The sequence below is a fragment of the Octopus bimaculoides genome, chromosome 26, assembly GCF_046866305.1.
Source record: "Octopus bimaculoides isolate indiv1 chromosome 26, ASM4686630v1, whole genome shotgun sequence".
NCBI classification, from domain to species: Eukaryota; Metazoa; Mollusca; class Cephalopoda; order Octopoda; family Octopodidae; genus Octopus; species Octopus bimaculoides.
This window is the reverse complement of record NC_142953.1, coordinates 16628228-16655452: the sequence shown is the minus strand read 5'-3', so window position 1 is coordinate 16655452 and position 27225 is coordinate 16628228. Positions and strand designations below refer to the sequence as shown.

The 27225-nt window shown below is 38.0% G+C and overlaps 1 protein-coding gene across 3 annotated transcripts; it reads left to right on the top strand.

The window, feature by feature from the left end:
- The first annotated feature begins 16 nt into the window (after positions 1-16).
- LOC106877477 (uncharacterized) lies at positions 17-27121 on the top strand. 3 transcript variants are annotated; one of them, XM_014926387.3, is made up of 6 exons: positions 17-531; positions 15393-15704; positions 16471-16558; positions 18184-18327; positions 21259-21557; positions 25777-27121. In XM_014926387.3, exons 1-6 carry the CDS (start codon positions 526-528, stop codon positions 25999-26001), a joined length of 1074 nt encoding a protein of 357 aa, XP_014781873.1. In that variant the 5' UTR covers positions 17-525; the 3' UTR covers positions 26002-27121. The 3 variants fall into 3 exon arrangements, with proteins under 3 accessions (XP_014781873.1, XP_014781872.1, XP_089199114.1); XM_014926386.3 differs by lacking the exon at positions 17-531 and adding an exon at positions 3129-4265; XM_089342988.1 differs by lacking the exons at positions 17-531; positions 15393-15704 and adding an exon at positions 4093-4265.
- The last annotated feature ends 104 nt before the right edge of the window (positions 27122-27225 follow it).

Genomic DNA, 27225 nt, shown 5'->3' with positions numbered 1-27225 from the left:
CGAAATACCGCTAAGCATTTCGCCCGGCGTGCTAGCGATTCTGCCAGCTCACTGCCTCCACTTCAAGAATAAGAAGAAGAAAGTGAAACAATGTTTTCAATACGGCATTATCCAATATGTCCCTTCCTTTTCTTCGACTGTGTGAGGTGAGGAAGGAATTTGTTGTTATTTCTGGCAGATCATTTGACAACGTAGAGACTCAATCATTGGTTTGTAGGATTCCTCAACTGTGATATCATTTGAAATGTAGAATCACATATTATGATTCTTTGTAAGATTGCATGAAGTAAATTCTGTGATAATTGTAATTGGAAAAATTAAAATTAATTTCAAAAATTGGGGGGAAAAAAATCTACAAAAATAAAATTGTTAAATTCTTTGCTTATTGAATAAAATTGTATTTATTTATACTTAAATGAAATAAAGATACACTTCATTTTAATAGCTCTGAGGAAGCTATAGGATGTTGCACAGGTACTCATCTATGAGTATACTGCTTCTTATAGCTGAAACAGCTGTCAGCTAATGAAGGTGATTACATAATTCCTGTTCTCTTGTTGTTCATTAATTAATATTATGTCCTAAAACATAAGTTTATTGAGTTTTAATAGCTGATTATTAGTATCGTTATGTCTAAGCAAAATCATTTTTTTGTTTTTCTTGTTTCAGTCATTTGACTGCAGCCATGCTGGAGCATCACCTCTAGTCGAACAAATTGACCCCAGGACTTATTCTTTGTAAGCCTAGTACTTATTTTATCGGTCACTTTTTGCCGAACCGCTAAGTTACGGGGATGTAAACACACTAACATTGGTTGTCAAGTGATGGTGGAGGACAGACAGACAGACACACACAGAAACACACACACACACACACACACACACACACATATATATATATATGATGTGCTTCTTTCAGTTTCCGTCTGCCAAATCCACTCACAAGGCTTTGGTCGGTCCGAAGCTCTAGTAGAAGACACTTGCCCAGGGTGCCGTGCAATGGGACTGAACCTGGAATCATGTGGTTGGGAAGCAAGCTACTTACCACACAGCCACGCCTATGCTTGTGTGTGTGTGTTTTTGCTGTTATTGTCTAGGCCCAGGAAATGTATAATGTTGTTGCCATTGTTGTGAAGGCACATGGCTTAGCAGGGTATTCAGCTCACAAGTGTAAGGTCGTGAGTTCAATACCTGGCAGCACATTGTGTCCTTGAGCAAGACACTTTATTTCATGTTGCCCCAGTCCACTCAGCTGGCAAAACTGAGTAGTACCTGTATTTCAAAAGGTCAGAATTGTCACATCCACCGTGTCATGCTGAATCACCCTGAGAACTAAATTAAGGTTATCTGTGTCTGTGGAGTACTCAGCCACTTTCACATTAATTTCACGAGCAGGCTGTTCCATTGATTGGATCAACTGGAACATTCGTCATCATAACTAATGGAGTGACACCCTTATTTAAAACAGCAGCTGCTCATCCTGTTTCTTCTTCTTCTTCAGTGGACAATGCAATATCTTTTATGCTGTGGGCTGCCCCACCCCTCCAATCCTTACTAAAATAGATTACAAAAAAGAGGCCTCCATCTGAATAAGGGACCACCCTGCACACCCTGACATGCAGTGGTTAGTTGTTATCAGGTGCGTTGTTGCTTGACATCAGATTAACCCTGGTTTAGTAGATTTATATATCATTTTCTTTATGCACATAGTCTCATACACACACACAAACAAACACAATTCATAGACGTACATATGCATGTTTTTATATATACACACGTACATGTGCAGGCATGGCTGTGTGGTTAAGAAGCTTGTTTTTCAATTGTGATTTTGGGTTCAGTCTCACTTCACTGCACCTTGGACATTTCTTTTTCTTCAGTAGTCCTGTGCTGAACGATGCCTTTGGTTAACAGAAACTGTGTGGAAGATTTTCAAGCTTGCTTCCCAACTATATGGTCCTGGTTTCAGTTCCACTGTGTGGCACCTTGGGTAAATGTCATCTATTACAGCCTCGGGCCGATCAAAACCTTGCGGGTGGATTTGGTAGATGAAAACTGAAAGCTCATCATATATATATATATCTATCACTATATATATATGTGTGTATGCATGCATGTATTTGTGTCTATGTTTGTCTCCCCACCATCGCTTGACAACCGATGTTGGTGTGTTTACGTCCCTAGAATTTAGCAGTTTGGCAAAACAGACCGATAGAATAAGTACTGGGCTTACAGATAATAAATCCTGGGGTCGATTTGTTCGACTAAAGGTGGTGCTCCAGCAGGGATAGGAAAGTATTAGATTTCTAAGCTCTAAAATTTACTCCATAATTGCCTGCAGGGATATGGCGTAGTGGTTAAGAGCGCAACCCCAAGATTCTGAGTTTGATTCCAAGCAGTGACTTGAATAATAATAATAATAACATCGAAAAATACCTTAGGAACAAAAACTCAGGTTCAAAATTTCCCCAAGACACCTGATGATGGCTGGAGGGTATATCAGCTGAAATGTTGTGTTAACAACAAACAACATGAGGACAAATATCTGTCAAATGTAAATAATGCACATAATTCCTCATTTCTCAAATATAGAACTGTAAATAAAAGAATATATAAATGTATGTGTGTTTAGTGAATGTCCCCCCACCACCACCACTTGACAACCAGTGTTGGTTTGTTTATATATGTGTCCAGCAAACAAAACTGATGGAATAAGTACCATACAAAAAAAAAAAAAAGCAGGTACTAAAGGTGAGCTGTTCAACAAAAGCCTGTTCTGGTTGGTATCCCAGCTTGGCCTCAGCCCAACGCCTGAAACAAAGAGTATATAAAAATTACACATTCATGCACACAGGCACAAATATGGCTGTCTGTATGTCTCTGTCTGTCTGTATGTCTCTCTCACACACACAAACACACATGCAAAGGATGTTTACATTTCAGCTTTCAGAGCCTACATCACGATTAAGATATAGAGCATGGGGAGGGGGAATGTCTGTGTGTATGTATGTATGAGTATGTATGTGTGTGTGTAGAAGAATTTATTCAGTGGTAAACATGTCAGGTCATTGGAGGTGTCTGTTCTTATTCCTGTCACCTGACATCACATCTCCCCACCCCCACTTGGTCAGCCATGGATTTGCTTGGTGCTTATAAACCACCACCACCATCACCACTTTACCATTACTAACACGTTTACTGCCATCACGACCTCCACCATCACTATTATCCCCTCTATCTACATACTCACACACACACACAAGTACTCATACTTAGCTTGACAGAGAGAGAGAAGAGAGTGAAATTTCCTTCACCACACACAATCACACATAGACATACATATACACACACTCATATATAATCACACACACACAGATATACCACTTCCATACACATACAGGTATATAAAGGCACACATACACACAAGTACTCACACATAGACAGACAGACACACACACACAATCGCATGTAATCACACATTGCCATGTACCTACCCCATCACATACACATACATACAGCCACACATATACATGGCCATACACACACACACACAAACACAGTCATATTCACCTGTACACACACACACAATCACATACACAGCCACATACAGACACAAACACAGTCACGCATGCACACACACATACACACACACACAGAGGCATACATGCACTCGTACACAACCACACATGCATATACTACTTCCATACACAAACAAGTTAACATATGCATACAGGTATACTTATAAAGGCAGACACACACACATATACACACAAGTACTCACACATAGACAGACGCACATACAATCACAAGTAATCACACATTGCCAGGTACCTCCCCCCCCACACATACATATACACACATATACATGGCCCCCCCCCCACACACACACACAAAGTCATATTCACCTGTACAGACACACACATAAAGCCAGGCACACACACAGTCACATACACATACACAGACACAAATAGACACAAACACAGTCACACACACACACACACACACACACACACAGTTTGCCTTCTCCATATACTCTTACATACAGCTACACACACACACAAACCACAGAACACTCAGGGCTGTTCCTTGCTGCTGTACTGGTGTTTCTCACAAAAGACTGGTCAGTTCAGGTGACATTGGCACTCATTGGTCTCAGCTGTCATTCCAGTATTTCCTCATCTACAGTGACCAGTGTCCAGTGGTGGTGGTCAGTTTAGAAAGGATAGTGACATGTGGAGATCATTACTGAAAAATACCCTGTCATATGTAAGTCATAAAACTTGGTTTCTTCTTCTTCTTCTTTCATTTTCAACTGTTAACACACTTAATATTGTTTTCTTCACATGATGGCAAGTAAATTTGTAAATGTGTGTGTGTGTGTGATCCAGGTTCAGTCCCACTGTGTGGTACCTTGAGCATGTGCCTGTACCTTCTACAATAGCCCAGAGCTGATCAAGGCCTTGTGGGTGGATTTGGTAGATGGAAACTGAAAGAATCTGTTGTGTGTGTGTGTGTGTCGTTGTCATCGTCGTTTAACGTCCGCTTTCCATGCTAGCATGGGTTGGACGATTTGACTGAGGACTGGTGAAACCAGATGGCTACGCCAGGCTCCAATCTGATTTGGCAGAGTTTCTACAGCTGGATGCCCTTCCTAACGCCAACCACTCAGAGAGTGTAGTGAGTGCTTTTACGTGTCACCCGCACGAAGGCCAGTCAGGCGGTACTGGCAACGGCCACGCTCATCTCGCTCGAGAAACCTCATGTGTCACCCGCACAGGAGCCAGTCCAGGGGCACCGGCAACAATCTCGCTTGAAAATCCTACAACAACCCCACATATATATATATATATATATATATATATATATATATGTATGTATTTTTTTTTAATATGCGTTTTACTCCATTTACTAAATTTTTATATATATATATATATATATATATATATATATATATATATATATATATATATATATATATGTTGGCGTAAGGAAGGGTATCCAGCTGTAGAAAACCATGTTAAATCAGACTAGAGTCTGGTGCAGCCTTCCAGCTTACCAGCCCTAGTCAAACCATCCAACCCATGCCAGCATGGACAATGAACGTTAAATGATGATGATAATATATATATATATATATATATATATATATATATATATATACACACACAACAACGCACCTGATGTCCCTCTCCACCCACCTTTGTTTTTAAAACAACTCATTCACTGTTCACTTCCTGTGCATTATTCTATGTCCTGTTCATGCAGTTTTAGCTACGTTTCCTGATGAGTTGTAGTGCACCTAAGCGCTGTATACAATGTTGATCAGGCACCTGTGGCTTTTGTGGGTTTTTCCATGAGGACCTTAAAGCACCTCCCCTTTTGGGAGTTTTAATTTATTCAATTTTAATTGTTATTTATATTGTTTACATGCAGAAAACTCATTGTATCGTCCCATTGTATCGTCACACACACTCACACACACACACACACACACACACACACACACACACACACACACACACACACACACACACTCTCACACACACACTCTCACACACACACTCACACACACACACACACACACACACAAAGCAAATAAGTAACAAGGATGTCCAGCTATCAGTGCATTATGGCCATTTCAAGCGACTCCATTTAAGTGACCAATGAAAACATGACATCCGATGCAGACGACCATAGAGATTTCCAACATACAAAATACTCCATTATAATTTTTTAGCAAATTTTTCATCAGTACTTGAGACTAAGATAATTAGATTGCTTCTTTTTGCTATTACTGTAGCAGGAGTATCCTGTATGTTGGAAATCTATGTGGTCATACGCATCCGAGGAGAGCCGATTATTTCAAATTGATGTAATCTTTACATTGATTGATTAAATGCAGCCACTTGAAACAGCCGTAATGCATTGATGCCTGGACATCTTTGTTACTCATTTGTGCTCTTTATTCACCTAACTTCAAGCTGTGCAAACAATACCGGACTGACTTGGTGCCTTATCTTAAGTACCTAATTCAACTGAATCTTAATTATATATATATTCTGTGTTGGCACTCCGTCGCTTACGACGTCGAGGGTTCCAGTTGATCCGATCAACGGAACAGCCTGCTCGTGAAATTAACGTGTAAGTGGCTGAGCACTCCACAGATACATGTACCCTTAACATAGTTCTCGGGGATATTCAGTGTGACACAGCGTGACACAGTGTGACCCTTTGAATTACAGGCACAACAGAAACAGGAAGTAAGAGTGAGAGAAAGTTGTGGTGAAAGAGTACAGCAGGGTTCGCCACCATCCCCTGTTGGAGCCTTGTGGAGCTTTAGGTGTTTTCAGTCAATAAACACTCACAACGCCCGGTCTGGGAATCGAAACCGCGATCCTATGACCGCGAGTCCGCTGCCCTAACCACTGGGCGTTTGCGCCTCCACTATATATAAGTTTGTTTGTGTAAAACACGAGTATATATAAATATATACTTTCTCCATTATTAATCTGTAGAAGGGCAGTGAGCTGGCAGAATCATTAGAGTGCTGGAAAGAATGACTTTCTGTATTTCTTCCAACTCTTTTTTATGTTCTTTGTTGAAATTCCATAGAGGTCCACTTTGCCTTTCATCTTTTCAGGGTTGGTAAAACAAGTACCAGTTGAGTACTGGAATCAATGTAATCAGCTGGCACCCTGCCCCCAAAATTTCAGGCCTTGTGCCCATTGTAGGAAGAATTATTAATTGCTAGATTAAATGCTATATTCCCACCAGAAGACAGGATAGACAGATAGTTGTAAATGCAAAATCCATTCCTGGTGAAGGATGTACAACTCAACATAGGTTAGAGTTAAAAGGACTCAGAGACACAAATCTGTCTGGGAAAAAAAAAGACATGGAAGCTTAAAAAAATCCCCTGGATAATCAAAAATTTAGAGAAGTTCTAATTGAAACAGGAGGAGATAGAGATGTATATTACTGAGGATAAATGGGAGTTCTTAGAGAACATCCTACTGAGCACCAGAAACCAGATCTGTAGATTGTTCAAAGTTCCAGCTAGATTACCATGGTGGGACAATGAAGTAGACAGAACCATAAAAGCAAAGTGGCAAGGCCTGGAAAGATTGAAAGAAAAATAGTAGAGAAGTATACCAGGGAGCTGGAAGAGAAGCTAGGTGATAGGTTTATTTAGTAAGGGAAACAGCAGAAACTGAGTGATTCTGAAAAGAAAGAGGCATGAAAGTGTTATTGTGGAAGGGAACTAAGTAATGAGAATGTGTAAGAAATAGAGAGTCTTCCAAATATGAACCTGGCAGAGAGTCCAGTCGTTGTAGTGAATTGCAGTGTGATAGATAAAGCAGTTAAGGATATGATGCCAAGGGAAGCCCCTGGTCCATCAGGAATCACTGCTGAGATACTTAAAATACCCAGTAGAGTAAAATACAGCCTAATGACCCTTGTAGTTAATTAGTTTGTACAGGAAAGAGTTATAGCAGAATTATGGTGAACTGTTACAAGGGTAAAGGATATGCTTGATAGAGAGGAAATTACAGAGGCATCAGATTGCTGGAGCAGATGATGAAAGTTTGGAAATAGTTATAGCTCAATTAATTAGAGAGAGAGAGAGAGAGAGAGAGAACAAGAGTAGATGAGATGCCATTTCATTTTGTGCAAAGGAAAAGTAATATGGGTGCTCCCTTCCTGATGAAGCAATGGCCAGAGAAGCATTTGGCTAAAACTAAGCCACTGTACTTAGCATTTATCAACCTGGGGATAACTTTTGACAGAATCTTTTGCACTATGATCTGCTAGTCTCTGAGGAGGCTTGGCTGAGACAAATAGCTAGTGAAACCCATACAAGCAATCTGCAGAATTGAGTTAATGAGTACAGAAATAATTTTAGCATGCAGATAGGATTTTATTACAACTCTGTTCTCAGTCCCCTACTATTCATTATAGCCCTCCTGGCAATTACAGAGGAGTTTAAGACCAGTTGCATGTGGGAACTGCTTTAAGCTTTTAATCTTGATCTTATAACTGAACATGTAGGAGAATTAGAATAGAAATTCCAGATGTGGAAGCAAAGCCTAAAATCAGATGAGTTCAAAGTTAATTTTGAAATGACCAAAGTTTTAGTGAACAGGAAAACAGGCAGGACTCTGCTTTCATCAAAGAAATGACCCTACTTGATATGTAGAGAAGGAGTAAGTAGAAGTTCTGTATAGCGTACCCAATGCAAACTAAGGGCACTCAAGAGATGCAGTGGAATCAGAGGAAGGTTAACTGAGAAAGTAGTGTTTCTATGTGGAAGATGTACAGGAACAATAAACACTCTGAGTGCATTGGAAATAGGCTTTTTCAAATACCCCAGGAGATCCTTCAGGATAGGAGATAGCTTCAATTACCTGGATGACCTAATTAGTAGTGGAAGAGTTGTTCTGAAAGTATAATTACTGGAATAAGAACAAGTTGGAAAAAGTTCAGAGAGCTGTTACCTCTGTTGGTAATAGAAGGTCTCTCTCTCTCTCTCTCTCTCCCTCTCTCTCTCTCTCTCTCTCTCTCTCAGATTGAAAAGTAGATTATTTGTGTACAAACAGTAATGCTACTTGGTAGTGAGATGTGGGCCCTAAATGCAGAGGACTTGGAAAGATTAGAAAGAAATAAAGCTGTCATGTTCTGTTGCATATGCAATGTTAGTGTGCATTAATGAAAAAGTACAAAAAATTGTGTATAAAAGGAATCAGATGTGGTTGACAATAGAGAAGACTGTACGGTTATGGACATGTGATGTGTATGGATGAGGATAGCCATATAAAGAAGTAGTAATCATTTAAAGTGGATTGAGCTTGCAGAAGAGAGCGGCCCAGGATGACATGGAACAAAGTAGTGAAAGCTAATCTCAGGGCTTTGAACCCCACAGAGAAAATGATTAGAAAAAACTGAAATGACTGGCAATATGTGGTGCTCAAGAAGCCCTTATCCCAGAGAAATTAAGATTTGTCAAGTCTTTTCAACTGCCTTTCATCTCCTTATCATTGATCCCTCAATCATTTGCATTAGTTTGCTGCAGTAATTAAATGAGAGCAGAACTATATATTTCATTATCATCTTATTCTGTGATACTAGTTATCTATCTCACTACTTAGAACCATTTCACTTAATATACATCTTTCATGCTTAATATTTTTCCTCTCCACTCACATCTTATATTGATCATTCTTCTCTGCTTTCAAACTGTCTCTCCTTCTCCTCTTGCACCACATCACCCTCTGTCCTCAACACTTTTGCAACCTATCCACCAAAACGTAATTTCTCTTCCTCTCATCCTTCCCATGACTACTGCATTATTATTACCATTCTGCCACTCCTTATCCCTTTCTGGACTGCAAGTCATCACCTACTCTCCCCTATCTTCTTTGTAGTCTATATCTGTCCTCAATTACCCCTCCACTCATGTCCACCATTCACTACATCTACTCCCTCAAATCTATCCATTCTCTAGTCATCACTTAATCTCACCTATCTTTCTTCCAATTCATAATTAACATATTTATATTCTGCTCTACTCTTATCTCATCTCTAATCATCCCTCACTCTCTCCATACATTCTTGCAACATCTACCCAACCACCCTTTCTGTTCTTCTGTCCCCACTCACCTCCATTCACATCCTTGTACCTTGAGGGCCCACCCTGGCATCTTCTCACCACCCTCTTTATCTCTTTTTGCAGCTCCACCTTCATTACTCCTACCTTCTTTTGTATAATGTAAGCAGCCATGTATCTCCTCTACAGCATGAAACCTAATCTGGCCTCTTCCTTCATTCTTTAATCCTTCATCACTTAGCATTAAGTGGGACTACAGGTCCCACTCAGCTGAAGGGGATCTTAGTCTTGCAAGTTATATGGTGACCTCACTCGTGCTGGTGCCATGTAACAAGTACCCAGTTCACCCCCCAAAGCAGTTAGCATTAGAAGGGCATCCTAGCCATAGAAACTATGCCACAGGAGACATTGGAGCATGAGGCAGTTCTTGGCCCTGTCAGACCCTTTGTTCTATCCAACTCATACTGGTAGGGAAGATGAATGGTGAAAGATGGTGATTGATGAGATGAAGATAATAATGAGTTTGTGTGTGTATGCGTACACACATGTACACACACATCATGCCAAAGCAAACCCTGGCTTGTTGGTTCCTATTGGACCAAGCAACCCATACCACCAGGGAAAACAGATGTTAAACAACAATGATGATGATGATGGTATATATATATATATATATATATATATATATATATATATATATATATATATATATATATATATATATATATATACATATATATATATATATATATATATGTATGTATGTATTAAAATCAAAATAAACAACAAGGATATCCTTGTTGCTTATTTTGATTTTAATCACATTACTTTGAAATTTTATTGGATAATACAGTACTAAATTCTGGTGCCTCAACTTAAGTACCATATTCATCTGAATCTAAACTTTTGCCATGTATGTATGTATGTATGTCTGTCTGTATGTATGTATTATGTATGTATGTATGTATGTGTATGTATGTATGTATGTATGTATGTGTGTGTGTGTGTGTGTGTATGTATGTATGTCATTATTCACTTTATTTCAAGATTTCTTGCCAATGGAGAAAGAACTGGTTTCTAACCTAGATCCAAGGTTCCTTCATTGGAATTTCAACACCAACAACAGGATATTTTTGTTTGTTTGTTTGTATGTATGTGTGTGTGTGTGTGTGTGTGTGTGCGTGTGTGCGTGTGTGCTCTGTGTTTGTGCAGATGTCTAAGAGTTAGGACAGTATTTAAATAGCTGTATTTATCTCCCCATTCCTCCCTTCCCCTATCTCTCTTTCCCCTTCTCTCTCCACTTCCCCTTTCCCCCTTTTCTGTCTCTCTCTTCCTCCCTACCTTCTTTTTCCACCTCCTCCCCCCACTGTTCATTGCCCCCCCTCCTCTGTACCTGCCTCTCTCACATGAAACCCTGTCATTACACACTTATTGTCTGCTGTGATTTCCTGCAATTCCTCTTTTTTGCTGACCAACTTTATCTGACCAGGTCAAGCTGGGCCACAAAAACGAAGTCAAAAACAGAAATGAATTAAGTTTTGAGGCAAAAAAGAGAAATCCCAAAAACGGTTGGGAAAAATGTAGAAAATATCAAAAGGCTGTGTGGTAAGAAGCTTGCTTACCAACCACATAGTTCCAGGTTCAGTCCCACTACGTGGGACCTTGGGCAAATGTCTTCTACTATAGCCTCGGGCCGACCAAAGCCTTGTGAGTGGATTTGGTACATGGAAACCGAAAGAAGCCTGTCGTGTATATATATATATATATATTTGTTTGTGTGTTGGTGTTTGTCCCCCCACCATTGCTTGACAACCAATGTTGGTGTGTTTATGTCCCCGTAACTTAGCGGTTCGGCAAAGGAAACCGATAGAATAAGTACTAGGCTCACAAAGGATAAGTTCTGGGGTCGATTTCTTCGACTAAAGGTGGTGCTCCAGCATGGTCGCAGTCAAATGACTGAAATAAATGAAAGAATCACAGAAAAAATATATCAAAAAAAGATAAAAGAAAATATGTGAAAATTCATGAAAATGTCATAAAATGGCTAAAAATATATTTTTAAAAATTTCATGAAATACACAAAAGGTCATCCATGTCTTTTTTCTTTTTTCTTTTGCTTCTTCCAGTCATTAGACTGTGGCCATGCTGGGGCACTGCCTTGAAAGTTTTAGTCAAACAGATCAACCCCAGTATTTATTTTTAAAGTCTGATATTTTTCTATCAGTCTCTTTTGCTGAACTGCTAGGTTATGGAGATATAAACAAACCAACACCGATTGTCCAGTAGTAGTGGTGGGCAAACCCAAACCCAAAGACGGACACAAAAATATATACATGTGTACATGTATACGTGTGTGTGTGTGTGTGCGTATATATATGTGCGTTAGGAAGGGCATCCAGCTGTAGAAACTCTGCCAAATCAGACTGGAGCCTGGTGTTGCCATCCGGTTTCACCAGTCCTCAGTCAAATCGTCCAACCCATGCTAGCATGGAAAGCGGACGTTAAACGATGATGATGATGATGATGATAGATATATATAATAATCTTTTCTACTCTAGGCACAAGACCCAAAATTTTAGGGGGAGGGGGCCAGTCAATTAGATCAACCCCAGTATGCAACTGGTACTTAATTTATCAACCCCAAACGGATGAAAGGTAAAGTTGACCTCAGAAGAATTTGAACTCAGAACATAAAGACAGACGAAATACCGCTCAGCATTTCGCCCGGCGTGCTAACGTTTCTGCCAGCTCGCCACCTTAATAATAATAATAATAATAATAATAATAATAATGAAATTATTGTGTATAGTGTTCAGGTGCACCACAACTCATCAAAGGTGTACGTACAATGCATAGAATTATGTACAAAAGTCAGGAAAGTGAACAGTGTCTGAGTCATGATATATATATGTGTGCATGCGTATGGAGGTGGGGGGGATATCAGGTGTAGTGTTGGTGAATTCTAGGAAGCATGGAGGTTTTAAAGGATGCAATGTCTTGGCAATGAACAACTGATGCAGGTAGTTTGTTCCATGCTTCAGCAACTCTGGGTGTGAAAAAATGTTTCAGAAAGTCATGGAAGCTGTTCTGTTTTCTGACTTTGTAGACGTGCCCACATGTGTTAGACACATGGAGCTCAAAGAGGTGCTCAAGGTGGGTGTTGGCACGATGGTTAATAATTTTATTTATATTTATGTATATACACATATGTCTATAAGTCTATACAGGGTGTCCACAAAATCTGGGTACATGGGGATTAACACATACTTTAAGAAATTATCATTTCTTATATTTAATTGTTTATGCTATGATTTTATTTACTCCATGTACCCAGACTTTGTGGACACCCTGTATATATATATATATACACACACACACAAAAAGATTCTTTCAGTTTCCGTCTACCAAATCCACTCACAAGGGTTTGGTAAGTCTGGGGCTATAGCAGAAAAGACTTGCCCAAGATGCTATGCTGTGGGACTGAACTCAGAACCATGTGGTCAGGTGGGAAACAAACTTCTTACCACACAGTCACGTCTGTGCCTATTGCTGTATTAAATACATATTAAATATATGTAAATATATATTTTTATATAACTATAAAACATTTTATAAAACACAGATATCTGTATGAAAGTATAAATCTATCTATTTATCTTTTCTACTCTAGGCACAAGGCCTGAAATTTTAGGGGAGGGGGAGCCAGTCAAATAGATCCACTCCAGTATGCAATTGGTACTTAAATTTATCAACCCCAAAAGGATGAAAGGCAAAATCAACCTCGGTAGAATGTGAACTATTTATAAATCCATTCATCTGTCGGTTTATGTATCTATCTATCTATCTGTGTATCTGTCTGTGTCCATCCATCCACCCATGCAACCATTCATCACAACTATAATTCTATACTTTAATTTCCAGATGTTGTAAAATCTCCCTCCATCCCCTCACATACTGTGTAATGTAATACCACCACCACCACCACATATGTACAATCTGATGCATGTGTGTGCATGTATATACACACGCGTGCACACACCACACACACTCATGTAGCCATCCATATTCGCATATGCACAACATATATATATATATATATATATATATTCTCTCCTTGTTTCTCTCCTTGTTTCTCTCCTTATTTCTTTCTGCAGAAGAGCGTAGGCTCAAAACGTCAAAGACTTTCTCACTTCCCGTGCGTTAAACTAATACATCCATTTGTTGTTTACACCACCTGTCTTTGTCTGTTGTTGTTTTTTTCGTAAATTCTCCCATATATATATATATATATATATATATATATATATATATATATATATATATATATACATTTATATTTATATAATGGGCATTACTACAGAAAAAATAATAATAGTAATGCCCATTATATAAATATAAACGAATAATTATATTCTTGGGAATAGAAATTTCCCTTATGATTTTTTTTTTTACACACTGGCTTCTTGATAAAATTCTTGCAAAAGAGTTTTATCCCCTTTTGAATTTATATACATATACATATATATATATATATACATATATATTTATATATATATATATATATATATATATATATATATATATATATATATGTATGTATATATATATATATGTATATATATATATGTATGTATGTATATACATATATATGTATATATATATATGTATATATATATATATATATATATATATATATATATATATATATATATATACATATATATATATAAATATATATATATATATATATATATATATATATATATATATATATATAAATATATATATATATATATATATATATATATATATATGTATATATGCAAGCACACATATAGATAGATGCATACATACACACTTAGTAAAAAGAAGTCTCTCTCTCTCTCTCTCTCTCTCTCTCTCTCTCTCTCATGCACACACACACACACACACAGAGTGTATTTAGTGTCATATTTATGCAAACAAAGTTTATTGTTGATGTGAAGGGATTTAGGGTTGGGAGTTGTTGTTGGTCGCATAAGTGAAAGAGAAGATGCAGAGGGAGAGAAAGAGAGAGAGTGAGAGAGAGAGAGAGGGAGAGAGAGGCTAATCCTAATATAGGCCATTAGAGAAATCAACTATTTCTCTCTCTGTCTTTTTCTCTCATCTATCTTGTCTCTCTCTATCTTCCTCTCTCCTTTTCTACCTTCCTTCCTTCCTTCCTTTCTTCCTTCCTTCCTTCCTTCTGTCCTTCTTTTTCTTTCTTTCGTTCTTTCTTTTTTTCTTTCTTTCTTTCTTTCTTTCTTTCTTTCTTTCTTTCTTTCTTTCTTTCTTTCTTTCTTCCTTTCTTTATTCTTTCTTTTCTTCCTCTTTTTCTTCCTTTTCTTTCTTTCTTTCTTTCTTTCTTTCTTTCTTTCTTTCTTCCTTCCTTCCTTCCTTTTATTCCTTCTTTTCTTCCTCTTTTTCTTTCTTTTCTTTCTTTCTTTCTTTCTTCTTTTTCTTCTTTCTTTTCTTTCTTTCTTTCTTCCTTCCTTTTATTCTTTCTTTTCTTCCTCTTTTTCTTTCTTTTCTTTCACTCTTTCTTTCACTCTTTCCTTTACTCTTTCATTCCTTCTTTCCTTCCTTCCTTCCTTCCTTCCTTCCTTCCTTCCTTCCTCATAAGGCCTTGCTCAACCTGGAGGCTGGAGTAGAAAACATTTGCCCCAGGTGCCACCCAGTGGAAATGAACCCGAAACCCCGTGGTTGGCAAGCAATGTTCTAAACTACCCATCCATGCCTACAACTATTTAATGTTTCTTGTTCTTCTTCAGAATCATCTGAAATGCTCCAAAGACTCCCATCCTTCTAATGCTGTGTTCTCTGTCTCCCACCTGGGGCTACCCCAGAACATAAGGTCAGTGTTTCTGGCTTCGGAGAGGTACGCAATGGAGTACCCCCTGTTGAGGCCTGTGCCACCACCTTCCTCTGCCCGATGCCTCTCATCTCTCAGAAGTTTAAGGAAATTCATCCTCATCAGCATCGTTAGTTGCATGGCAGTGGTTACCTTGACGACAATGGCCATATTATTGGTGCTATCCTTTCAAGTGTCTTCTCCTTTGAATCCTTCTTATGACAACAGAGTGGTAAGTATCAGAACACACATACACACATGCGTGCACAAACACACACACACATACACACACACACAGAGAGGCATGCATGCTTGTGTGCAAACATACACGCATATACACATGAATGCTCATAAACATGCACACATGCATGTACGCGTGTGTGCACACACACTCACACAAATACAAAATCACATTTATAGGATCATATTTAAAGTTCACAAGAATTTAGAACCATAAGAGCAAGATTTACATCATCACCATCACCACCACCACCACCACCACCACCACACCACCACCACCACCATCATCATCATCATCACCATCATCATCATCATCATCACCATCATTACCATTAGAGAGCTACCAGAATCAATATAGCATCAGGCAAAATACTTTTTAGCATTTGTCCTGGTTCTTTATGTCCCGAGTTCAAATCTCACTGAAGACGGTTTTGCCTTCCTTCCAATCTCATCCACACAGCCACACCTACATCTGTTCATAATATCTACTAATTGTGTCCAGAATAAGCTCAAGGCCAGCAATTTGGAATGAGAGAGAGGGTTCATCACTACCATTGACTCTTGTACTTGTGTGGTACTTTATTTTAGCAACCCTGGAATGATAAAAGGTGAAATTAACCTTGAAAGGATTTGAACTCAGAATGGGAAAACCAGAACATATACTGCTGCCTGAACAATTCTGCCAGCTTAATATTTAATAATAATGATAATAATAACAATCAACTTAATTTAGGGATTTTGTGTTTTTTCACTTGCAGACAATTCCACTGCCAAACATAGAAACTGGGAACCGAAATCAGAGTGACATTCGCAGACATTCAACATTAAAGAATTCCTCTTTTCTTGGTAAATCATTTCACTTTATTTGTTCACTTGTTAATTTCTTCATTCTTAAATTATTTTCCTTCCTTATGTCATTTCTCAATTCAGTAATTCTTGCAGGCATGGCTTGGTGGTTTAGAAATTTGCTTCCCAACCATGAGGTTTAGGGTTCAGTCCCACTGTGAGCCACCTTGGGCAGGTGTGTGTTATTATAGCCCCAAACTGAGTAAAGCCTCATGAAGGCAAAGTGGCTGAGTTCCTTTTGAGTGTTGGGCCTCATGGAGGCAATGACCAAGACCTTTGGCATTATGTTGTGATTGAGAAGAAGACCCATCAAGCCAGGTAAAATCACAGACATGGCAGATACCGGTCTCATCAAATTGGCACCCATGTTGGTGGCAAGTAAATGCACACTGGTGTCATGCAAATGGCACCCGTGCCAGTGGTACATAAAAGCATCCTTTATACTCTCAGAGTGGTTGGTGTTAGGAAGGGCATCCAGCCATAGGAAAACCATGCCAAATCAAACTGGAGCCTAGCACAGCCTTCCAGTGTGTCAGCTTGTTCAAACCGTCCAACCCATGCCAGCATGGACAACGGACGTTAAATAATGATGATGATGATGATGATGGTGATGAACGGATTCAGATGCCAGAAACTGAAAAAAGCCTCTCTCTCTCTCTCTCTCTCTCTCTCTCTCTCTCTCCCTCTCTCACACACATGCACACATGTATTTATGTATGTATATACTGAACAGGGGAGAATGAGTGCTCAACACTGTATTGGGTGGATAAATATTCTTTATTTGTGGAGTAACCAGGCTACCATTGGTTTCATGTTGGGAGGGATATTTCTTATCAGGAAATCAGTGGTGGCCAGGTTACCTCAAGAATAAAGTGTGTGTGTGTTTGTGCATGTGTGTGTGCATGTGTGTGTACGTGTGCGTGCATGAGTGTGTGTGTGTGTGTACATATGTATATATATGTGTGTGTGTGCGTGTATGTGTATATTTACCAGTATGAAGAGATGGAGAGGGATTTGGTGAGATGGAGAGGGGTTTGGTGAGAGAGATAGAAGTGACTCAGGAAAGAGAACAGATCAGAAGGTGAGATGGTAAGGGGATGCGCAAGGTGTAGGAGTGGTGGGGGAGGGAGATGTTGAGGAGGCCCAGAGGTGCACAAGAGTAGCTGTAGTGAGTGGGGCAATGACGTTGGCTGCGAAGGCACATTGAGAAGGATAACAGATGTGAGGGGTGTTGAGATGGAATATGACAGAAGAAAGAAAGAGAGAGAGAGAGACAGACAGACAGATAGGGAGAGAGAGACAGACAGACAGATAGGGAGAGAGGGATAATTGGAAGCACTGAAAGCAGGTAATCAGTAGAAAGTGATACATTAGTGGCTCAGTCATAAGTTAGTCGCCCAAAGACATGTCATAATATCTAGTTTCTTCTGTTAATGCAAAACCTCAGATTTATGACCTATCACTCTATTGGTCGCCTTTCCTATCCATCTAAAATATATTCCTCACAAAGAATTTGTCTTTTGGAGATTGAACCAAAATTTCAAAGACAAAACCTTCGCAAATACCTAAGCTTTCCATTATTATATTTTATTTTATTATATGTATTTTTATATTTTCATTAATAGCTTCAAGCAACAAGACATTATTTTCCAGTTCAATCTCATGTTACAACAAATGTTGGCCATACACAGCGTTTCGCTTCCAGTCCGAATGTCAGAATGGTGTGTGTCACTGCCAGGGAAAAGGCTATGATCCCACATCTTGCTTACGTGAGTAAAATATACTTTGGTTATGTATTTCTTTCAGTTTATGTGCTCGAGGGTGGAGGCATGTGGCTAGGGTGTTGGACTCATGATCATAAGATTGTATTTTCAATTCCTGGACCAGGTATTGCATTGTATTCTTGTACAAAACACCTCATTTCATGTTACTCCAGTCCATTTAGCTGGCAAAAATGGATAATATGGTGAAGTTGTGACAAGCCTGGCAAGCCAGTAATAGATGGCAGATCTGGCTAAAAAAAACAAACAAACAGAAGGGACTGACTGGGCATAAGCCTACCCTGGTGTTGGGTGCTTTCTTTTTTTGAATGCAATTGAGGCAGTACTTAATCCTTTAGTATTTAAACTGACCATATCCGGCCCAAATATTCTTCTTGTTTTATATTCAAACAAGCCAAATCTGTGAAATGTAAAAAAAATGTAAATAATTCCTCATCTCCTAAAATCCTAGTGTTTATGTCTGAATCAATCACATTGGCTTTGCCTATTGTGAAGTGACAACAAAACATGCTGGTAATATCTCATCAGTGAAGATGAAAATGAGACTGTGAAGGTCTAGAAACTTTGATGAGAGAAATAGGAATTGTGTTATTTCAAACAACAAGAAACACATTAAAAAAATTGAGAGAAAAAAGAAACATTGAAAAATATAAAACTAGACTAGCACCCACTACACTCTCAGAGTGATTGGCGTTAGGAAGGGCATCCAGGTGTAGAAACTCTGCCAAATCAGATTGGAGCCTGGTGTAGCCATCTGGTTTCACCAGTCCTCAGTCAAATCGTCCAACCCATGCTAGCATGGAGGGCGGATGTTAAACGATGATGATGATGATGATGATGAAGCCAAATCTGACTTCTTACACCTACTCCACAATGTCATTCTAAAAATAAACAGTCACATCATCAAAATCTCAAAGCTATGAGATAATGCATGATTAGTTTAATACAATGTGAATGAATAAATATCAAATTTGAAAGAAAAATCTGAATGCTAAAGGGTTAGTTAAAATAACAATATATGTATCATACTCAATGTAGAGACACTGTTGATTGGCTCAGTACAAATACTGCAGTGATCCATTGATAGTGTGTATGTGTTTAGTATGATATATAGATGGCTATTAATTTCATTTGTTTATTTATGCTTTAAATACATGGCAAGAGGATGCTTGGGGGAGTTGTTTGGCACCTCTTGCAGTGTCTTCTCCATAAACTTTTCCATAAAAAAATCTTTGTCTTTGGTTCTGTGATGCCAAACTATTGTTAAAGGAACCTGGTAGAAATTATCATAGGTTCTGTAGTAAATAATCGCAACTAAAACACACAGTATTCAGCAATGCAACAGTGTTGTTAATAATAATGGTGGCAGTAGTGGTGGTGGTGGTGGTGGTGGTGGCGGCGGCGGTGGTTATGATGATGATGGTAGTAGTGGTGGTGATGATGCTTTCTAACATAGGTGCAAGTCTTACTGTATCTGAATAAAAGACAGGATGGAAATGGCTGGTACGCCTGTCATCATTGGTCTGCAGGATCGGACAGAATGTTGTATCATTGTGCAATGATGTAACATCTTTAGTTAATATTTATATTAAATAATGAATTTAATCAATATTTATATTGATTTATATTCAAACTAAAGGGCCATGTAAAAAGCTTTGGTGTTGGTGGCATTTAAAAAGCACTGGTGATGGTTATATGTAAAGAACCCCCAGCACACTCCATAAAGTGGTTGGCATTAGGAAGGACCTCCGGCTGCAGAAACCAAGCCAAAACAGACTATGGAACCTGGTGCAGCCCCACCAGATTACCAGTTTTCAATCAAACCATCCAACCCATGCCAGCATGGAAAATGGACGTTAAATGATGGTGATGATGATGACAATGATGACAACAATGATTTATATAGAATAATAATCTGTGTATCATAAAACATATAAATACAAATCTGGTATATGTGATTTGAGACATTATTAAGTTAAAATACTTTATTGTATCTGGAGAGAGTCATTCTCTTTTCATGCCTTATTATCTAACACACACACTGGTTTGATTTCCACTCATTTACTTATTTATTTAGAAAAATAAATAAGTAAATGAGTGGAAATCGAACTTGTGAGTGTTAAATAATAAGGCACTAAAAGAGAATGACTCTCTCAAGACACAACAAAATATGCTTCAACACACAAATTCCCATAAAGAATCTTGCACACCAAATACAAAAACGAAATAAGTTAAAATAGTAATCTATATAATCATATTTAATGTATACTCACTCTGTTTGTAAGCCAGTCACTGCAGTATTTGTTCTGAAATAACATCTCATATGCGATAGCTATGTTAAAAGCATGATAAATACGGGTGGGTGGGGAGAGAGAGAGAGAGAGAGAGAGAGAGAGAGAGAGAGAGAGAGAGAGAGAGAGGGAGAGAGAGAGAGAGAGGGAGAGAGAGAGAGAGAGAGAGAGAGAGAGAGAGAGAGAGAGAGAGAGAGAGAGAAATTTGTTCCAGTAGTGGCCATCTGCCTCAGTTATGTAATCTGGATTCTAATCAACTGGGCAGCTATGTTGCAACATTGGTGAATGTTTTATTCACTTTTCCTTGTATCAAAGGTTATGAATTCTTATCCAACCTTGTGGCTAGCTGCAAGTTTGTCCATTGAAAAGACCCCCAAAAGGCTTCTGCTGCTGCTGGGATGAATTTTCATCACACTCTGATATTGTTTTTTAGCACATCAACTCTAATAAATGTTATCTCAGGATATATATTGCAGTAACTGGCCTATCAAAAGTGTGTATACATTAAGTATATGTATATCCCTATTTTAATTAAATATTGCTTCAATTGCATGTTTTATATCAGAAACTAATGCTTACATCATTTAAAAACAGTTATAACAATTTTCCTCTATGATGTCCTTTGCAGCCATTTATAAAAATTGCTCAATAAGGAGAAATTCCAGCAATGCTGTTGCATATTGGCACCAAAAGATCCAAGAGACATTTGGTTGCCATTCCTACAAAGAGGCAAATTCAGAAAGAAACAGTCAAGTCTATGTGATTAGTACAATGAATGAATGGAAAGCTCATCAGCCAATCAGATTAAATGTCACAGAAGCCATGACAAGACAGTTTCAACCAATCACATTAGTTCTGGCTTCCTATTATCCAGCACATTGGTTTATTCAGATACAAAGTGGAATCCACTTAAGTTCAATTTTACAGGTGAGATTTTTCCCTCTCCCCTTTTTACCTCACTTTCTCCCCACTGTTCTCTATTTGTCTGTCTCTCCCCCACCCATCTATCTATCTATCTATCTATCTATCTATCTATCTATCTATCTATCTATCTATCTATCTATCTATCTATCTATCTATTTGTCTGTCTGTCTGTATACATACACACACACATATATATATCATCATCATCGTTTAATGTCCGCTTTCCTTGCTAGCATGGGTTAGATGATTTGACTGAGGACTAGCAAGCCAGAAGGCTACACCAGACTCCAATCTGATCTGGCAGAGTTTCTACAGCTGGATGCCCTTCCTAACGCCAACTACTCTGTGAGTGTAGTAGGTGCCCCTACGTGCCACCAGCATGAGGGCCAGTCACATGGTACTGGCAACGGCCACGCTCAAAAAGGTGTTTTTTATGTGCTAACTGCACGGGCGCCAGGCAACGACCTCACTCGAATGATTTTCTAACATGCCAGTAAGGTGACGCTGGTAACGATCACGCTCAAATGGTGCTTGGGCAACACACATAGACACACAGTAAATAAAAAAAAAATGACAGGTATTTGTATGCATGTGTGTATTAATGTGTATTGTGTCTCTCTATATATATATGGTAGTAAGTAAATGCATTTTAAGAAAGATATTCAGTTTGTAGGGAATAAATGTTTGACTGTCGATCATATTTGGAAGAGACTGACAGATATTTGTATGTATGTGTTTATTTGTATGTATGTGTGTATTTGTACATATGTATGTATGAGTGTGTATTCAAAACCATCTATATTTACACTTTAAAGTTGGTTTTCACACTCAACCTTGTTCTGCAGAATCAGTGTCGCGACGGGAGGTTTGTGCCCATCTCAATGTTGTGAGTTTAAATTCCGCCGAAGTCGACTTTGCCTTTCACCCTTTCGGTGTGTAAAAAATATGTACCAGTTGAACACAGGGGTCGATATAATCGACTATTGTACACCTGCCCCAATCTGCCCTTGTGGGAAAAATTGAAAATAATAATAATAATAATAATAATAATAATAATGAAAGAAAAAATAAAGAAAGAGTACTATAGATGAGTTAGATCAATACTAAAAACAGAGCTCAATGCTAAAAACAAGATAATGGGTATCAACACTTTAGCTGTCCCAGTTATAAGCTACAGCTACAACATCCTTAACTGGACACTAAACGAACTATCTAAAATAGACAGGAAAACAAGAAAAATAATGACAGGATCTAGGATGCACCACCCAAAATCTGACATAGAAAGGCTATATATACAACGCACAGAAGGTGGCAGGGGTCTTATACAACTGGAAAACTATTATAAAATAACCACCAGAGGACTGCAAAAATACCTACTCCAGAAGCAAGGAAAACTAATACAAATAGCCACAAAACACGAGCAAAACAAAAAACTGTTTTCAGTATTTAAGGAAGCTAACAAATACAAACAAGAAATCAATCTACCTAACAAATACGAAGAAGAAGAAGAAACAACAAAAGCTATAAAACAAATGAAATCCAAACTAAAACTAGAACAGCAACGGACCATGATAAACCGATGGCAACAAAAGCCCCTACATGGTAAATACTGGGCTAAACTAAATGCAAAAGAAATAGACAGAGAAAAATCCCAGCAATGGTTGAGAAGCTCAGGACTCAAAGCAGAGATTGAAGGATTTTTAATTGCTGCACAAGACCAAAGCCTCCCCCCAGAAATTACCAAAAACATATAATGAAAAGAAACATAACAAGTAACTGTAGAATATGTGGAGATGGACAAGAAACAATAAATCATATTATCTCTGGCTGCCCAATCCTGGCTAAGAAGGAATATATTCACAGGCACGACAGAGCTGGGACCTATATACACTGGAAGCTATGCCAACACTATGGAATAACAACAGAAAAAAGATGGTATAAACACACGCCAGAAAAGGTCACAGAAAACGAGAAAGCAAGCATACTATGGGATATGCCAATACACACTGATAGAGAAATTAAGGCAAATAGACCAGATATAGTTGTCAAAGATCATGAAGAAAAAAATGCTTACTAATTGATGTATCAATACCAGCAGATGACAACGTTTCTCTAAAAGAAATGGAAAAACTTTCAAAATACAAAGACCTGGAAATAGAGGTAACTTGAATGTGGAATCTAAAAACAGAAACAATTCCTATTATAGTAGGTGCCTTAGGTATAATAAAAAAATATTCAGACAAATACATAACAAAAACACCAGGACTTACAAATATATATAACATACAGAAAATTGCACTACTGGGTACTGCACACATCCTACGCAAAACACTTTCAATACAGTAACCATAAGAGCACCACAGCAAACCACAGCACATACCCAAGGCGCACAGAGCTGCGCTTGGTAGGGAAATGAAAGCACGTTATAAAAATAAAACTAATGAACAATAATAATAATAATGACCTCTGCCGATCAAACTCCCAACCCACAACTAAGTCTTAAGTGTATATATATATGGGCAACACACACACTAAATAAAAAAATGTTAGTAAGTAAATGTGTTTTAAAAAAGATTGTTAAATTTTCAGATTAACACCCGCTCGATTTTCACTACAGTGTTAGGGTTAGGGTTAGATAGGTAATCATGCGGGTGTTAATCTCAAGATTTACGAAAAGATTTTCCAAAGAACTCACAGTTTGTAGGGAATAAATGTTTGTTGATCGTATTTGAGAAAGATGTGTGGCTATTTTTGTTGTTGTTGTTGTTATCACGGTGAAGGACGGAGTTCGAAATATGAAAATGAAACCATTAAAGTGAAAGTATCTGTCATTACAGTATCGAAATGTGATTGTTTCAGTTTTGATACTGAAAAAGTTTTCTTTTACTTTCAGTGTTTCTCCTTCCTTTCTTTTTGTATTTGTTGTTGGATCGTTCGTAAAGGTTCATAAGAGAAAGTAGGAGTTCAAAAAGAGGAAATTAGATTCTATTAGGGGGGAAAATGTTATTTTGTGTAGTTTAATGGATTTTATTCGTAACTGTGTGTTATTTTGACGGAAAAAATGATGCAGTGACCTAAGTTATGGTATTTAGAATATTAATTCCGATTCTTTCATTCAAGAAATTTGGAATTGTGTAAATGTATGAATTTTCAACATATACACACACACACAGAAAAATCTGCCTTTTATAGATAAGATACACACACACACATATATATATACATACATATATAAACATACATACACACACACACATATATATATATATATATATATATATATATATATATATATATATATATATATATATATATATGCATGCATACGTACTGTCTAGTAGTGTCCTAATCTCCAATGGCTTTTTCAAATAAATTACGTAACAACCTTCTCCAACTACAGTTCTCATATTCGGTTAAAATGTCTTATGTTTAAGCTGGTTCCCATGCATTTCCCTGAAGAGAAGATTACATTTTTAACATCACCGATTCCTATGGAAGGTATAATTTGTAATCTTTGAAACATATGTTGGAAATAAAAGTATGCAGTTAACATATGTGTTTTACTCCATTCACTAAATTTATATATATATATGTGTGTGTGTGTGTGTGTGTGTGTATGTAGATTCACATACACACACATTCAAAATTGTATTCAGTTTCTGACTACCAAATCCATTTACAAGGGTTTGCTCAACCCAGGCCAGGGCTGTAATAGAAGGCACTTGCTCAAGACACTGCACATGTGTGTGTATGCCTACATTTTTTACTCTGTGTGTGTGTATATATATATATATATATATATATTTGCATTCATGTATGTGTAAATGTATGCCTCACTGGCACTTGTGCTGGTGGCACATGAAAAAGAACATTTGAGTGAGGTCGTTGCCAGTGCCGCTGGACTGGCTCCTGTGCAGGTGACACGTAAAAAACACTATTTGAGCATGGCCATTGCCAGTACCACTTGACGTAGAAGCACCCACTACACTCTCAGAGTGGTTGGTGTTAGGAAGGGCATCCAGCTGTAGAAACTTTGCCAGATCAGATTGGAGCCTGGTGCAGCCATCTGGCTCGCCAGTCAAACCGTCCAGCCCATGCCAGCATGGAAAGCGGACATTAAACGATGATGATGATGATGATGATGATGATGTATGTAATGTAAATATTGTTTACAAGTTATTAACAACCCTATCATTCGTTCTATATTCTTTCTCGCCTTTAGATAAGCACCGTCCACTTCAACTCAGGCCGTATCTTTCTGAATGGTAAAGAAGTATCGAAACAGAAATCCTTGTTGACCAAACAACGCTCCCTGGTTGGTTATGGTGATGACCGGTACAGTGGTCATACCATACAACTTTTGCAGACTGTTGACAGGCTTGCAGGTTCAATCACAAGTTTCAGTGGATCTCAGAGGGCAAATTTCTGGACTTTAGATATTTCTTAACTGACCAGCACCAGCACCACCTTCAACATCAGAATGATGACTTGAACTTTGACCTTTGACTTCCAACATTTTGAAGGTTGGATGTCTTTTAGGACCATGCTATAACAGGATAGAAGACAAACTAGTCTACTTCATCAGCAGTTAAAATTGATATTAATACATCACAGCTAAAACACTAACGATTATTCCACAATGTCCTCCCTTGAACAACATGTTGTTTAAAACAGATATTCATTATACTTCTTATATAATAAGTTTGGCCTCACAATCTCTGATTATCTTTCATAGGAATTCATTGGGATATATGAGAGGTATATTTTGTCACTGCAACAATCATGGTTCCTGACATTATATCCACAGTCACTGCAAACACCTACACACATCTACAAGCATCTAGGAACAGCAACACCATCCTAACAGCATTATCTCTGCCACACAGTCCAGACACAGCTACAGTACCCCAGAATACAACTATAATCCCATTCCAACAACACTATCTCTTATGCTCAATCCAGATACATCCACAACACCTCACAAAACCACTACATCACCACCTTAGCAGCACTATCTCTCCCATACAGTCTAGATACATTTAACACTTTACAACACTACTTCAACACCATCCTAACAGCACTCAGTCCTACTCAGAATCCTACTCAATCCAAAAACATCTAGTGTATGCCACAACACAACTACAACACCATCATAACAACACTATCTCTTCTACATGGTCCAGATACATCTAAAATACCCCACGACACTATTCTAACAACACTGTTTCTCATACTCATTCCTGACACTTCTACAACACCCCTACCCCTACAACACAACTACAACACCATCCTAACAACTCTGTATCTCTCACAAAGTCCAGTACATCTACAACACCAATAAATCTAACAAGATTTTCTCTTCCAATTCAGTCCAGACAGTATATTGAGTGAATCAGGGTTGCTATAATTTTGCTGACTCTTTTAAACCTCATTAAACTGGGGCAGTGTTGTGGGGAGACAGTAAAAGTTTGCTATAGATATTTGGGTATCTTTGAATTGTGATGTATAAAGTTATGATATATTAGAAGTATGATAAATTAAAGTTATTATATCTTAGAATGATGATATATTGTGTTATCTTGGTATTGTGTTATATTTGTGATGTTGCAATTTATAAATGTCTTTGAAATATTTTAACTAGTTTTACAATTGTGTCGTCTGAATTTTATTT